General features: G+C 51.4%; 1 protein-coding gene across 2 annotated transcripts in view; it reads left to right on the plus strand.

Moving 5' to 3' along the window:
* The window catches only part of LOC128341817 (cartilage intermediate layer protein 1-like), a 30,859-nt gene extending 18,298 nt beyond the window's left edge, over positions 1-12,561 (plus strand). The window contains exons 5-9 of one of the 2 annotated variants that reach the window (XR_008314603.1): positions 200-514; positions 1,575-1,683; positions 3,368-3,525; positions 6,425-9,219; positions 9,260-12,561. Coding sequence is in view for 1 of the 2 variants with exons in the window: in XM_053288378.1 (XP_053144353.1) it covers positions 200-514; positions 1,575-1,683; positions 3,368-3,525; positions 6,425-8,817 (2,975 nt within the window). In the remaining variant the exon portion in view is untranslated. Of the gene's footprint in view, positions 1-199; positions 515-1,574; positions 1,684-3,367; positions 3,526-6,424 lie in introns of both variants that reach the window. The other variant, XM_053288378.1, reaches the window with a different exon arrangement.
* The last annotated feature ends 633 nt before the right edge of the window (positions 12,562-13,194 follow it).

Raw genomic sequence — 13,194 nt, forward strand, 5'->3', positions numbered from 1 at the left:
TTCCCTAGGGTTAATTATGCCCTGTGTGGGAAAGTACTTCCGTTTGTCAGTCCTAAATTTCTGGGCAATCAGGTTTCATGGGGTGGTCCCTGGTTCTAGTGTTATGCAAGAGGGAGAGAGAAAAATCCCCCCTCAACTTTCTCTACACCATGCATGCTTTTATAGACCTCCTCACGTGCTTTCTTCTCTCCATTCCTAGCCTGCCAGCTCAGCTGCGACATGGGCATTCCCAGCAAGGACTGCAGCGGCTGCGTCTGCCCCAACCACACTCTCCTGGGCACGGTCCGGAGCGCCGAAGGGATGGCTCTCGCCGACGCCCGGATTTTCCTCGCAGAACGGCCTCTGGCACTGCTGGCCCGCAGTGACTACCGGGGCCAATTCACCATCCGCGGCATCTGTGCGGGGAGCAGTGCCAACATCAGTGCGAAACGCGAGAGGTTTGCCCAGGCGGACGCCTCGGTCAGCGCCAATAGTTCGCGAACATCTTGGGCCGAGATTGTGCTCCATTGGCTCGGTGAGGACAAGGGAGAATTGATCGGGATTTGGGAGTTGGCAGCCGGCGGGGGCGGGGGGAGCGGGAGAAACACAGAAAGCTGCTTCATACGGAGTCAGATCCTTTCTCTATCTAGCGCAGTGCCGCCTACACTGACTGGCAGTTCGGTTTCCCACATTCAAGCTTCCAAAGGGTCTGATTCAGGATACGTTCCTATCCGATTTCTCTACACTTCATGCTTGGTATCTGAACGTGTGGCCTGCCTGTTGCCCATTAGGACTGCTTGATTGGCCGTCAAATTCAGGGCAGACAGCAGGAGTGCTGCCCTGCCACACGACGTATAACAGGTCTGTGGAACCCCCTGCCACACCCTGTGGTGAGAATACGAGAGAAGCCTCTCTTGCAGAATGGGTTCATGTTTTTCACTCTGAACTGCAGCGTCGTGGGGATACCAGTGATGTGAATGTTGTTCACAACGTTCAGACTCATCCCATTGTGAAACAGACTCATCCCGTTGTGATTTGAAGAGGCTGAAAGCTGTGTCTGTGCCTGCTCCAGTTCTGGAATTTAAGTTTCAAAATTCAGCTCATTTGATTGGGAACTCAAGAGGAGAGGGACGCAGCACAGAGTTTACAGTCCACTCACCCCTACAATTTTGTTTTAACATCCTCCTCCTTGGTGCTTTCCAGATTAGCCGCTCAACAGCGGCAAAATGCTTCCGTTCAGGCAAATCGTGTTCAAAACATAAATATCAAAGCACCCAGCAGGGGGAGCAGTCTAGTGAAAACTAACAACCCAGAAAACCAGCAAGCTTTTTACACCGGACATACAACGTTTTATCAATAAATCACAGCGATTAAATCTGAAACAAGGCACCCTGCTGCCAGCATCAGGACTGCAGTGTCCTGCAGTGGAAGCACACTTCCGAGATACGCCGTGACCCCGTTGCAATCTAGAAATCTGGGTCTAATCTGGAAAGCGCTTTGTTTGATCCTAAGCTATTTTTGGCAGATTAAATGAAGGGGTATAAGTTTCAAAATCAAACGAATCAGTAACGCTTCGTTTTTCAACCTCCCGGTAGAAAAACCATACGTGGTGGCCCATCCCGAATCTAAGGTGAGGACCATTGGACAGAAGGTGCGGTTCTGCTGTCACATCCGGGGCACCCCTGAACCGAAGAAATACTACTGGTGAGTGATGGGGACGGGGTCAGGGAGTGGTGTGGGTCCACTCTGGGGGTGCTCTCCGTAATCAGACCTCTGCCCCAACCATTGTTCTAGCTGAAAACCAATATTTTAAAAGAAGAACAATCCATGGGGGTGATGAACGGTTTCTCTAGAACTTGCTTGCATCTCCTGCCATGACTGATGAAGCTATCTTGCTTTCCTGCATGATATCACAGCTGGATTCACTCAACCACAAGAATCCTGGCTAAAAGGTTAATCAGGATTAGGGAACCCGGCGGGTCTGATTCTGTGAACCAGGGGCGTAGCTAGGGGAGAGGGGGCTTGTGTTCACCCTACTCCCCAGAGGCCTCTCGGAGTAGCATTCCCAACAGTCCCGTATGATACGGGAAGTCCCGTATCGGAGGCAAAAATCTCTTGTCCCGAACGGGATGCTGTTTCCCCCATTTTATTGGCATAGACTGGGGCTCCCCCTCATCCCTCAACGCATTTGCACTGAGCCGTTTGCAGTCTGGGGGAAGTCCATATTATCATGTAAAAGAAACAGCAAAATTCACCAAAGAAGACCCAGTTGCTCTGCAAACCTTTTTTTTTTTTGCAAACCCTGCAAAAAGAGAGCCAGCATGGTGTCGTGGTTAGAGTGCTGGACTAGGATTGGGGAGACCCGAGTTCAAATCCCCATTCAGCCATGAGACTTGCTGGGTGACTCTGGGCCAGTCACTTCTTTCTCAGCCTAGCCTACTTCACAGGGTTGTTGTGAGGAGAAACCCAAGTATGTAGCACACTGCTCTGGGCTGCTCCTTGGAGGAAGAGTGGGATATAAATGTAAAATAATAATAATAATAAATAACAACAACAACAACTTGCAGGAGCAATTGCCTGGTTTGATTTACATCTTGCAAGTTGCTAATGGTTTAATTATCAAATGTAAATAGACCCACAGACTCCTGCTAACCGACTTGCCGCTTCGGGCAGATAAAAAAGGCCTTTCAGTGAGGCAGAGGCGTAACTAGGGAAAACGGCGCCCGGGGCAAGCACTGAAATGGCGCCCCCCGTGCCCCCCGCCCCCCCACATACTACATTATACTTAGGTTTTTCCTCAGAAGCGCCCGCCGCCGCCAAGCCAGGCCACTGACTGGCCGCCAGGTGCCAGCAAAGCAATGGGGGGGGGCACGGGCAGCGTGGAAGGGACCGCTCCCTTGACTGCTGCAGCGCTGCTGCACTGAGCAGGAAACATTTGTATTAACAAAAAATTTAAAAAAATTTTTTTGTCATGGCGGTGCCCCCCATGTGACCAGAAAAGATGGCGCCCGGGGCACGTGCCCCCCCTGCCCCCCCTATAGTTACGCCTCTGCAGTGAGGCTTTCAGTGGGGAAAGTGCGGGATGTAGTATGTGTGTGTAAACCTGGCGGATTCTCTTCATTTTTCACTTGCTCTATGTCTACCTGGGATGGTCTGTGGGAACAAGAAGCTTTGTGAAATCATGGGGCTAGTTAAGACCGATGCATGGCTAGTCAGGCCTTCTAGGGTGACCCCACCCACAGATGACTTCGGCCCACAAGTCTGGTGGTGAGAGCACCTCTGAATGTGGGAGAGCCAGCTGTGGGTAGCAACTCCTTGGCCGAGACCAATTCAAATCCAAGCTTCTCGATCAACCCTCTCGGTCAGCCTCGATCTGCCTTCTCTCCAGGTATCACAACGGGACGCTGCTGGACCGGAAGACGTACAAGTACGACCACAGCTTGATCCTGCGAAAGCTGAATTTGCAGCACGCTGGTTCATACCACTGCAAAGCCAGCAGCGATGTGGGCTCCATCAAATCGTCCGCGGCTCGCTTGACGGTCATAGGTGAGCATGCGCTACGATGCGGCGAGGCGAGCTCCGATCAGCTCCGGGTCGAACTCGACGCGATGCATGTTTTCCCCTAGCGGGGCAGATACACACACGGTGATGCAATGTTGATGTGTCATGAGCACGTATCTTTGCTCAGTTAGCTGTGAGTCGCCTCGGGAGATTGCCTGGATAAGAAAAGGAGGGATAGAATAATATAAAATAACCGGAAACAACATCTCCTCTGGTGAGCAAGGGAAGAGCAACTGTCTTAATTCAGCCCAGCACAGCGTCCCTCCCAGTGGCTGTTGCTGGGGCCTCCCTTGTGTGAAGACTGTAAGCTCTTTGGGGCAGAGAACCATCTTCAGGCCCTCTTGTGGAAAGGGACCTTGCCCCAGTGCTAGATCCTAATCTGAAATCTTTGGTGTCCTGTTTCTCTTACTGATCACCTTTGTGTTTCTGGCCCTTCCTCCAAGGGGCTCTGAATGGGCTTCATGATGCACCCCTATACCTCACAACAACCCAGTGAGGTAGGCTAGACTAAGAGATGGTGATCGTCCCACGGTTAGCTAGTGAGTCGCACAACCGAGTGAGGATTTGAACCCAGGATTTGTTCAGATACTAGCCTGCTTCTCTTACAAGATAGGTCCTTAGTGTATCTATTTATTTTTATCTAAAATATTTACACCCCTCCCCTCCAGCACACTACTGTGCACAACATTAATAAAATAGATACAATATAAAATAATTAAAAAGTAATAAAATGAAACAATTTAAAAGACCAAGCTGAACCCACATTAGAAAGTTACAAATCTTTACAGTTTCAGATTAAAACCTATAAGTAGAAAGCTAAAAACAAAAAATGAAAAGACCTAAAAAATAAGCAGCAGATAAAACATTTAAAAGTCTCTCTAAAAAGATGCCTTTGGGTTTTTTTTTTAAACACTGCGGGAGGAAGCATGGCGAAGAAGGTGTATTCATCTCTCCTGAGCACAGGAAGCGTCCTGAGAGGGTCACATCATGTGGTGTGAGTTCTTCTGACAGTGTGGTTCATTGTTTCTCTTCTCTCCTGGCTTTTGCCCATGCTGGAATTCAAGACATAAGAACATAAGAACAGCCCTGCTGGATCAGGCTCAAGAAGGCCCATCTAGTCCAGCATCCTGTTTCACACAGTGGCCCACCAGATGCCTCTGGAAGCCACAGGCAGGAGTTGAAAGGGGCAGGCCCTCTCTCCTGCTGTTGCTCCCCTGCAACTGGTACTCAGAGGCATCCTGCCTTTGAGGCTGGAGGTGGCCCACAGCCCTCCGACTAGTAGCCCTTGATAGACCTCTCCACCATGAAGTTATATCCAAACCCCTCTTCAAGCCATCCAGGTTGTTGGCTGTCACCACATCTTGTGGCAGAGAATTCCACAAGTTGAAAGAAATCCACAAGACAGCATGCAGCAGGTTCCCAGGGCTATTCCCAGACGGAAAGTTGATTTTGAAATACCCCAGGAGTGGTGGGTGTGCGTTCACACGTTGGCGGCGGGCAGATTTACCTCGAAGTCCCTGCGAGATATCGAGGTGTGATCCATACACGATTCAGGATTCCCCCTGCACACTGGAGCTTAGCCCGAATTATGCCTGTGCTAAAAGGTTCCCCTTTTTATGTGGCTTTTTGGGATACTCCCAAGTCCCCCAAGGTTTCTTCTGAGATGTATGGAGAGGCCGTAGTGATAGAGCAACTCTTCCTAAAGCCTCCGGGGTGTTTTTTTTGCATTTTTTAAAAATTGCAGACATCGTGAATGGGGGGGGGGTTTGGATTAAAAACAAATAAATAAATAAGGATCTGCCTCCCTGCTCCCCCACGCAGCTGGCTTGGTTTGCTCTCCCTGCTTGGTCGGGGCCCGGGCCACCTCCCAGACTTCCTCCGGGTTCGCCCTCAGCGGGTGCCAGCTGGACCATGGAGGTGGAGCCCTCCCTCCGAGTCAGGCTTCTACGAGTGCCCAGGCATAGCAATAGCACTAGCAATAGCACTTACATTTATATACCGCTCTATAGCTGGAAGCTCTCTTAGCAGTTTACAGTGATTTAGCATATTGCCCCCAACATTCTGGGTACTCATTTTACCGACCTCGGAAGGATGGAAGGCTGAGTCAACCTTGAGCCCCTGGTCAGGATCGAACTTGTAACCTTCTGGTTACAGGGCGGCAGTTTTACCACTGCGCCACCAGGGGCATAGGCAGGAAAGCAGCGAGGCACTGGTCAAGCGAGCCCCAGCACCAAGCAAGCAGCCGGTTAGGCTCCCTCCTGGGAGCTGGGTGGTCTTGCGGAACAGAAGGAGAAATCCATCGACACCAAGGCCGAGTCCAAAGACCTAGGAGAAGAGTGCCATTTTTAACGCAGGCTATATGCAAGGGATGGGTGGGTTCTGTGTTGCAAGTCAGAGGTCTTGCGGAAAACCCCCTAAAAACAACGTGCTTTAAAAAAAATTAAATGTTTTTTATTCATTAAAATGAACGTTTTTAGAAGAGCACACCACTTGTGGACAGTGTGGGGTGGGGGTGGGGAGGCGTGGCATGCAGCTTATCGAGAAAGCCATTGGCCAGAATGGGCCTGAGAAAGACCTGGGAGAAAGCAGTATGAACGGTCCATGGAAGAAACCCAAAAGGGATGGAGGGACGCCGCATCAAAGCCGCCCTATGCAAACGCCCCCAGAATGGTTGTTGTGTCGGCTTCAGGCTGCAGCTTCTATGCGGCTAATGATTGCCCGCATAATCCCATCTGGGAAAGCCCCTGGTGGTCTCCCATCCAGGCACTGACCCAACCTAGGCCTCCTTAGCTTCAGCAAAGTGGCTGCATCGTGTGCGCCCTCAGACAGTCTCAGCAGCTCCTAACGCTTCTCCCGTCCTTGTCCTCTCTGTCTCTCGTTTCAGACCCTGGAGTGCCAGCTTGTTCAGCCCAGCCAGAGGAATACCTCATCCGGCTTCCTGACGACTGTTTCCAGGAGGAGACCAGCTCTTATTTCTACAACGTTGGCCGTTGCCCCGATGCCCGCTGTGCCGGGAGCCTGGCCGACAGTCTTCAGTGCCAAGATGGCACTGAGCATTGCTGCACAACGCGGCGCATGGAGGAGCGGGAGATCCATTGTGTCGGCTACATCCTGCCCGTCAAAGTGGTCGCCGAGTGTGGGTGTGCCCCCTGCACCCACCCGAAGGTCTTGGTCCGCGGGAAAGCGTCGGCAGCCGACAACGGGGAACCCCTGCGCTTTGGCGAGATCTACCTGGGGGTGGAGAAGATCGGCTTCACTGGCTACCAGGGCACCTTCACCATTGAGGTGCCGCCCGACACGAAGCGTTTGGTGGTCAAATTTGTGGATCGGATGCAGAAGTTTGTGGACACCGTCAAGGTCTTCCCTTTTGACCAACGTGGTGGGGCTGTCTACCAGGACGTCAAGCTGATGAGGAGGAAGAAGCCCGTTGATCTGGAGGCGCGGGAGACCAATGTCATCCCACTGGGAGAGGTTGCTGGGGAAGACCCTGTTGGTGAGATAATCATCCCTCCGGGCTCGTTCTTCAGGCCTGATGGACAAGCCTACAACGGCACAGTAAAGGCCAGCGTTACCTTCCTGGACCCCCGGGACATTGCCACGGTGAACGCTGCCTCCAGTGACCTGAATTTCATCAACGCTGAAGGCGATCTCTTCCCCCTCAGGACTTACGGTATGTTTTCGGTGGACTTCTGGGAGGAGGAGACCCACCGGGGCTTAGAAACGGGTCGCGTGGAGGTGAAGATGGATGCCGAGCTGATCAAGATGCCCGACCACCTCCAGAAGATGAAGCTGTGGTCCCTCAACCCCGCAACGGGACTGTGGGAGGAGGAAGGGTCCTTCAGGCCCATGAAGGAGAGGCGTGGGAAGCGCGAGGAAAGGGCCTTTCTCATTGGCAACCTGGAGATTCGTGAAAGGCGCCTGTTTAACCTGGACGTCCCGGAGAACCGCCGCTGTTTTGTCAAAGTCCGGGCCTACATCAATGAGAAATTCAACCCCAGTGAGCAGCTGGAGGGGGTAGTGATTACCCTCATCAACCTTGAGCCAAGGCCTGGCTACCCATCCAACCCTCAGGCCTGGGGTCGGTTTGACAGCGTAGTGACAGGCCGCAACGGTGCTTGCTTGCCTGCTTTCTGCGACAGCCAGCGGGCCGATGCGTACACAGCCTACGTCACGGCTACCATGGGAGGGGAAGAGCTGGAGGCTGTGCCCTCCAGCCCGAAACTCAACCCTGGCGCGGTGGGAGTCTCCCAGCCTTACCTCAACAAACTTGGCTACCGGCGGAGTGACCACGAGGACCCTGCCCTCAAGAAGACGGCCTTCAAGGTGAACCTGGCCAAGCCTAACCAGAACAACATCGACGAGACCAACGGGCCCATCTATCCCTACCGGAGCCTGAGGGAATGTGAAGCCGCACCGGTCACGGCCAACCATTTCCGGTTCTACCGGGTGGAAGTGGATAAATATGAGTACAATGTGGTCCCTTTCAAGGAGAGCGACCTGACCACCTGGACTGGGGACTACCTCTCCTGGTGGCCCAACCCTCAGGAGTTCCGGGCCTGCTACATCAAGGTGAAGATTAACGGGCCTCAAGAATATATGGTGAGGTCACGGAACGTGGGGGGAAGCCATCCAAGGACTCGGGGACAGCTTTACGGCTTACGGGACTCCCGTAGCGTCCGGGACCTGGAGGTCTACAACAGCTCAGCGGCTTGTGTGGAATTCAAGTGCAGTGGGATGTTGTATGACCAAGGACTGGTGGACAGGACTTTGGTGTCCATCATCCCTCAGGGGAGTTGCTACCGGACGGCTGTCAACAGCTACCTGAGAGAGTACCTCGGCCGTCACCCCCCCGTGGTGGAGAACAACGACACGGCAGCCTTCACCATGTTGGCCCCGGTGGACCCGCTGGGCCACAACTACGGCATCTACACCGTGACGGACCAGAACCCTCGCCTCGCCAAGGAGATCGCCATCGGGCGCTGCTTCGACGGCACCTCGGACGGCTTCTCGCGTGCAATGAGGTCGGAGAGGGGCACGGCCCTGACTTTCACTTGCCACGAGAAGCCCGTGGGGCGGAAGAGCTTCTTCCAGCGTCTCCTTGAAACCCCCGCCCAGACGCTGACTGAGATCCGGCGTGAGATGGGTGGCAACGAACAGCTGCGGGGCCCCTCGCGAGTGGTGGCCTACCCATCAGGGTTACGGACCGTGTTCCCCACGCCGACCCGACGGACCCCCAGCGGCCGGAGGAGGGTGGGCACTGCCCGGACCCGGCAGTGAACAAATGTGGAGGACTGTTCGGCCACGTTCCTGCCCCCCAACACATTCCACAGCTTCCTAACGTTGAGGACAACCATGGGGAGTCTCTCACTGTGGCAGGTAGTACCCTGTGCCACAGGCCTATTCTCTAGAACCTGCCGCACAATAAGACATCATTTGCTCATTGTCTGACATCTTCATATCTGCCACTGCTCCCCCTTCTAACCCCACCTCTGCCTCCTAGACCGTGCCCCCCAAGAGCTTTCTCCTGGCCTCCTCCTTGACCCCTGACCACACCCCGGGACTTTCCCACCCTCCAGTTCTCAGACAGCAGCAGCCATTTGCTGCCAGATATTTGCTTATCCCCAATGATGTCGCTGTATCTGACATCCCAGTTGACCCTAGAACCACCCCCGCCCGACGGTGGCTCTGTTGTACGGTGTGGACATAGAAACAACGCTAGCAAAATGTCACAAGAAGCGGCGTTGGAAGAGTGTCAGGGTTCTTGCCAGGGGAACATGTGGAGATTTTCAAGGGAAGCCAATCCAGTTTCTAAAAGACAAGCAGGCGGAAGGGGTGAGTGGGTCGGGGTGGTTCTGTACATCCCTGTGTGGACATAAACACAGAAGCAGCACCCTGATGGACCAGCCCAACTTTCTGTCTAGGTTAGCAACCCTTGTCCATTAGTGGCTTCCCAGAGAGCTCTGAAATGCCACAAGCAGGGACAGAGTCGCCATTTTGCATGCAAAGGTTCCTAGGTTAAGTCCTTAGCAGCCTCCTCTGTGTATACCAGTTGCAGGGGAGCAACAGCAGGAGGGAGGGCCTGCCCCTTTCAACTCCTGCCTGTGGGCTTCCCAGAGGCATCTGGTGGGCCACTGTGGGAAACAGGATGCTGGACTAGATGAGCCTCCTTGGGCCTGATCCAGCAGGGCTGGTCTTATGATAACTTCATGGAGGAGAGGTCTATCAGTGGCTACTAGTCGGAGGGCTATAGGCCACCTCCAGCCTCAGAGGCAGGATGCCTCTGAGTGCCAGTTGCAGGGGAGTAACCGCAGCAGGAGAAAGGACATGCACGCACCTCTTGCCTGTGGGCTCCCTGGAGGCATCTGGTGGGCCACTGTGCGAACCGGACGCTGGACGAGATGGGCCTCCTTGGGCCTGATCCAGCAGGGCTGTTCTTATCTGCAGGTGGAAAGCCGCCTGCCTGGAAACTTGGGGGGCTTCTGCCCATCAGAGCAGACAATGCTGAGTTAGATGGATCAAAGCCTTGGCTCAGTTAGGCAGCTGCATATTTTATTATTTTATTATTTATTTGATTTATATACCGCCCTTCTAAAAATGGCTCAGGGTGGTTTACAACAAAATAAGAACAATTAAAATCAAAACTAAAATGATTAAACAATCCTTTAAACATTATGGGGCTATAGGTGAGAGGAAGAGCATCTGCTTTAAATGTAGAAGGTCCCCGGTACAGTCCCACTTGACAGTTTCCCCAGAGCGCTGCTGCCAGTCAGAGCAGGCGAGCTAAACAGGCCACAGGTCTGGCCCAGGATAACAACACAGTCTACCAGGAGCATCCAGAGTTCAGTGGAAGAGCATTTGTTTTGCATGCAGAAAATTCCAAGTTCAACCGCTAGCTGCATCTGTAGGCGGGGCTGCTGGAGAGGAGAGCTGGTCTTGTGGTAGCAAGCATGACTTGTCCCCTTAAGCCAAGCAGGGTCTGCCCTGGTTAATGCAGTTGAGCTGCTATGTCCGAATGCTGGCCACATTCGGACATAGCGGCAAACCGCAGGTCCTCCGTTCTGCGCAGGCTTCCTTCGATGAATGACGGAAAGCTGTGGCAGCCAATCAAAGAGGAGAGAGGGAGGAACTTCCTACCCTCAAATTTGGTTTGTGCAGCTCGCACAAACCGGAGAACGAGGCGCCAGAATCCGGACGACACGAGGCCGCTTTTTGACCTGAGGTTTTGGCGGCAAAACTGAATTGCAACCTAAGGTACCAATTCAGGTTTGGGGGCTAAAACCAAGTGACGAAACTGCAGGCTCACACATTCAGACAACCAAGATCTTCAGCCACTGGTAGGTTGTCTCCGGTTTGGCGTTATGTCTGAAGGCGGCCACTGTTAATCAGATCCAGTCTGCGTAATTATTGCTTGTACTGAAATGAATGCATGTTGGGACCAGATGGCATATGAGTAATTTAGTTCATTCATTATGCTCATTGATTTTTGTAACAGAGGCAGGGACAGGAGTTCTTTTGTAACACAGCAGAGTACCTGGCCTCTCTCTTCTTTTTAAAACCATGACATGACTCATCCGATGCTGCATTCAGTTTGAAGCAGATATACATCCCTAGTATATACAACTGAGAACATGTTATTTTGGAAGTGTGTGTGTGTGTGGTGGGGAGTTAATATTGTATTTGGAATGTGCCGCCTTCTTGAACATTTGCTTGGATTTTGAAACTGAAAATCCAGATTTTGTAATATGGATGTTTCGTGATTTGGAAGGGGATAGACAGATAGAACCATGGAATCACTCTGCAATTGTTCTGTGTATGCTCCACCCAAGTGTACCTTTTATATCTAGCATGAAATTCCGGGGGGAAAGAAAAGGTGTTGCAAGTACGAAGCAGAAAGCCACACATGCACAACACTGGTTGGCAGGTGACTGTGCCGTCACCTAGAAACCACACACCCCTCCCCACCCCACACCCCTCTCACACACACACATACACAGAATCATCCAGCACTTTCTAAAAATGCTTATTTTTTAAAAAAAAAATTATAAGGTGGTGAATGAACAGAGAGATGCATAACATTTGTACAGCACTTGTTAAAAATTAGAAAGAAAACAGCCCACGTAAAGCAACAGGGAGAGAGACCAAGCTGACTGAGCTATTTCCTTTTATGTCCATCTGTCATGTCAGTTTGCAAGCTGTGAAGAAAGAGGGCTTGGCTCATATGAGTTCACCCTAATGCCTAGTATACATGGCCTGACATCTCCATAACACCTTATACTACATCTGTCTTCACCTCTAAATCCTTTTTAAAGACATTGTTTATGCTAGCTCCTTATATAAGACACCTGTCTCCCCCGTAAAACTTTCTGTCTCCACCCTAACACCTTATAAAAGGCATTTGTCTTCACTCTCATAGGAATTCGAGTGCAGACAGAAGTAATATAAATTACTGTGAAGATGTATTGTATAAGGTGCTAGGGTGAAGAAGATGTCTGCCTTCACCCTGAAGCAGATTTGACCTTTGCTATGCCACTTCTGTGCGTGAATGGAAACTCAGTTTTATATATGTTTTTAAAGACCTCAAAATATCAGATGGTTCTGTTTTTAGAAACCAGATATTCCCACAAATTGCATTTGTGTGAAATGGTGAGACCCACCATTGGTTTTAATAATATCTAAAAGTCAAGGAAGCCCCCGTTAATGGATTTAGAAGGAAATCCCAGCTTGGTGGATTCTCTCGGTCTGGCCCGTGACTGGTCAAATTGCCAAGTCTTTTCATTGGCAGAAAGTTGGTTTTGTGACTGGAATGGCGCAGCTGCACCATAAATGGCCTCAACTGATCAGGGGACCCTTCTGCTCACTTGACAAAAAGATATTTGGGGGGCGGGAAAAGGGGGAAAGGGGCAGGATGAGGAATCCTACTCGATAAGCCTTTTCAACATAGGACAACCCTGTTTTGCCGTGACATGGAAGCAACTTGATATATGTTATTTATTGCAGAATATATAGTTGTGTTTTCACCAGCATGGTGGTCCGGTGTTTAATTTCACATTCCCCTTTCAGGGGAGGGGCAGGGGGTTGCTGTTAGAGGTTGTTGATTTTTACCCACAATAGGTAAAACAGCAGAGCACTAAGGAATGAGCACACACTCCAGTTACAGAGTAGGTTTGGATATTGCAGCTATTTAGAGAAAAGACATGGAGATCCTTGTATGACTAAACACTACATATGTATTGGTTAAATACACTTAGATAGGAAAGACCTATCTCTAATATAAAGGACTACATAGTGGATAGGTAAGGGGAGAGAGAGAGAGATGTTCCCATCTGCTCTCTAGGAGGAAAGGAAGGATTGTGACTCAGCACAGGAAGTGCTGCAGAGTCAGTTCAGGGATCATAGAATAGGGACAGATAGGGAGACCCTGACTCACGGTCTCTACTCCCAATGCCCCTCGTGGTCATTAGGACAGTTGGTGCAAAAGGCCGATGCACTGGAAGTTCATCTCCAACAGTTGCACAGCCAGGTTGACTGTGGGGACGTCCTGCTGGGGAGGAGAGCTGGTCTTGTAGTAGCCAGCATGAATCTTCCCCTTTGCTAAGCAGGGTTTGCATTGCACTGTAAAATATTCCCCTTAGGGGATGGGGCTGCTCTGGCAAC

Source organism: Hemicordylus capensis, chromosome 2 (genome assembly GCF_027244095.1).
Source record: "Hemicordylus capensis ecotype Gifberg chromosome 2, rHemCap1.1.pri, whole genome shotgun sequence".
Taxonomy (NCBI): domain Eukaryota; kingdom Metazoa; phylum Chordata; class Lepidosauria; order Squamata; family Cordylidae; genus Hemicordylus; species Hemicordylus capensis.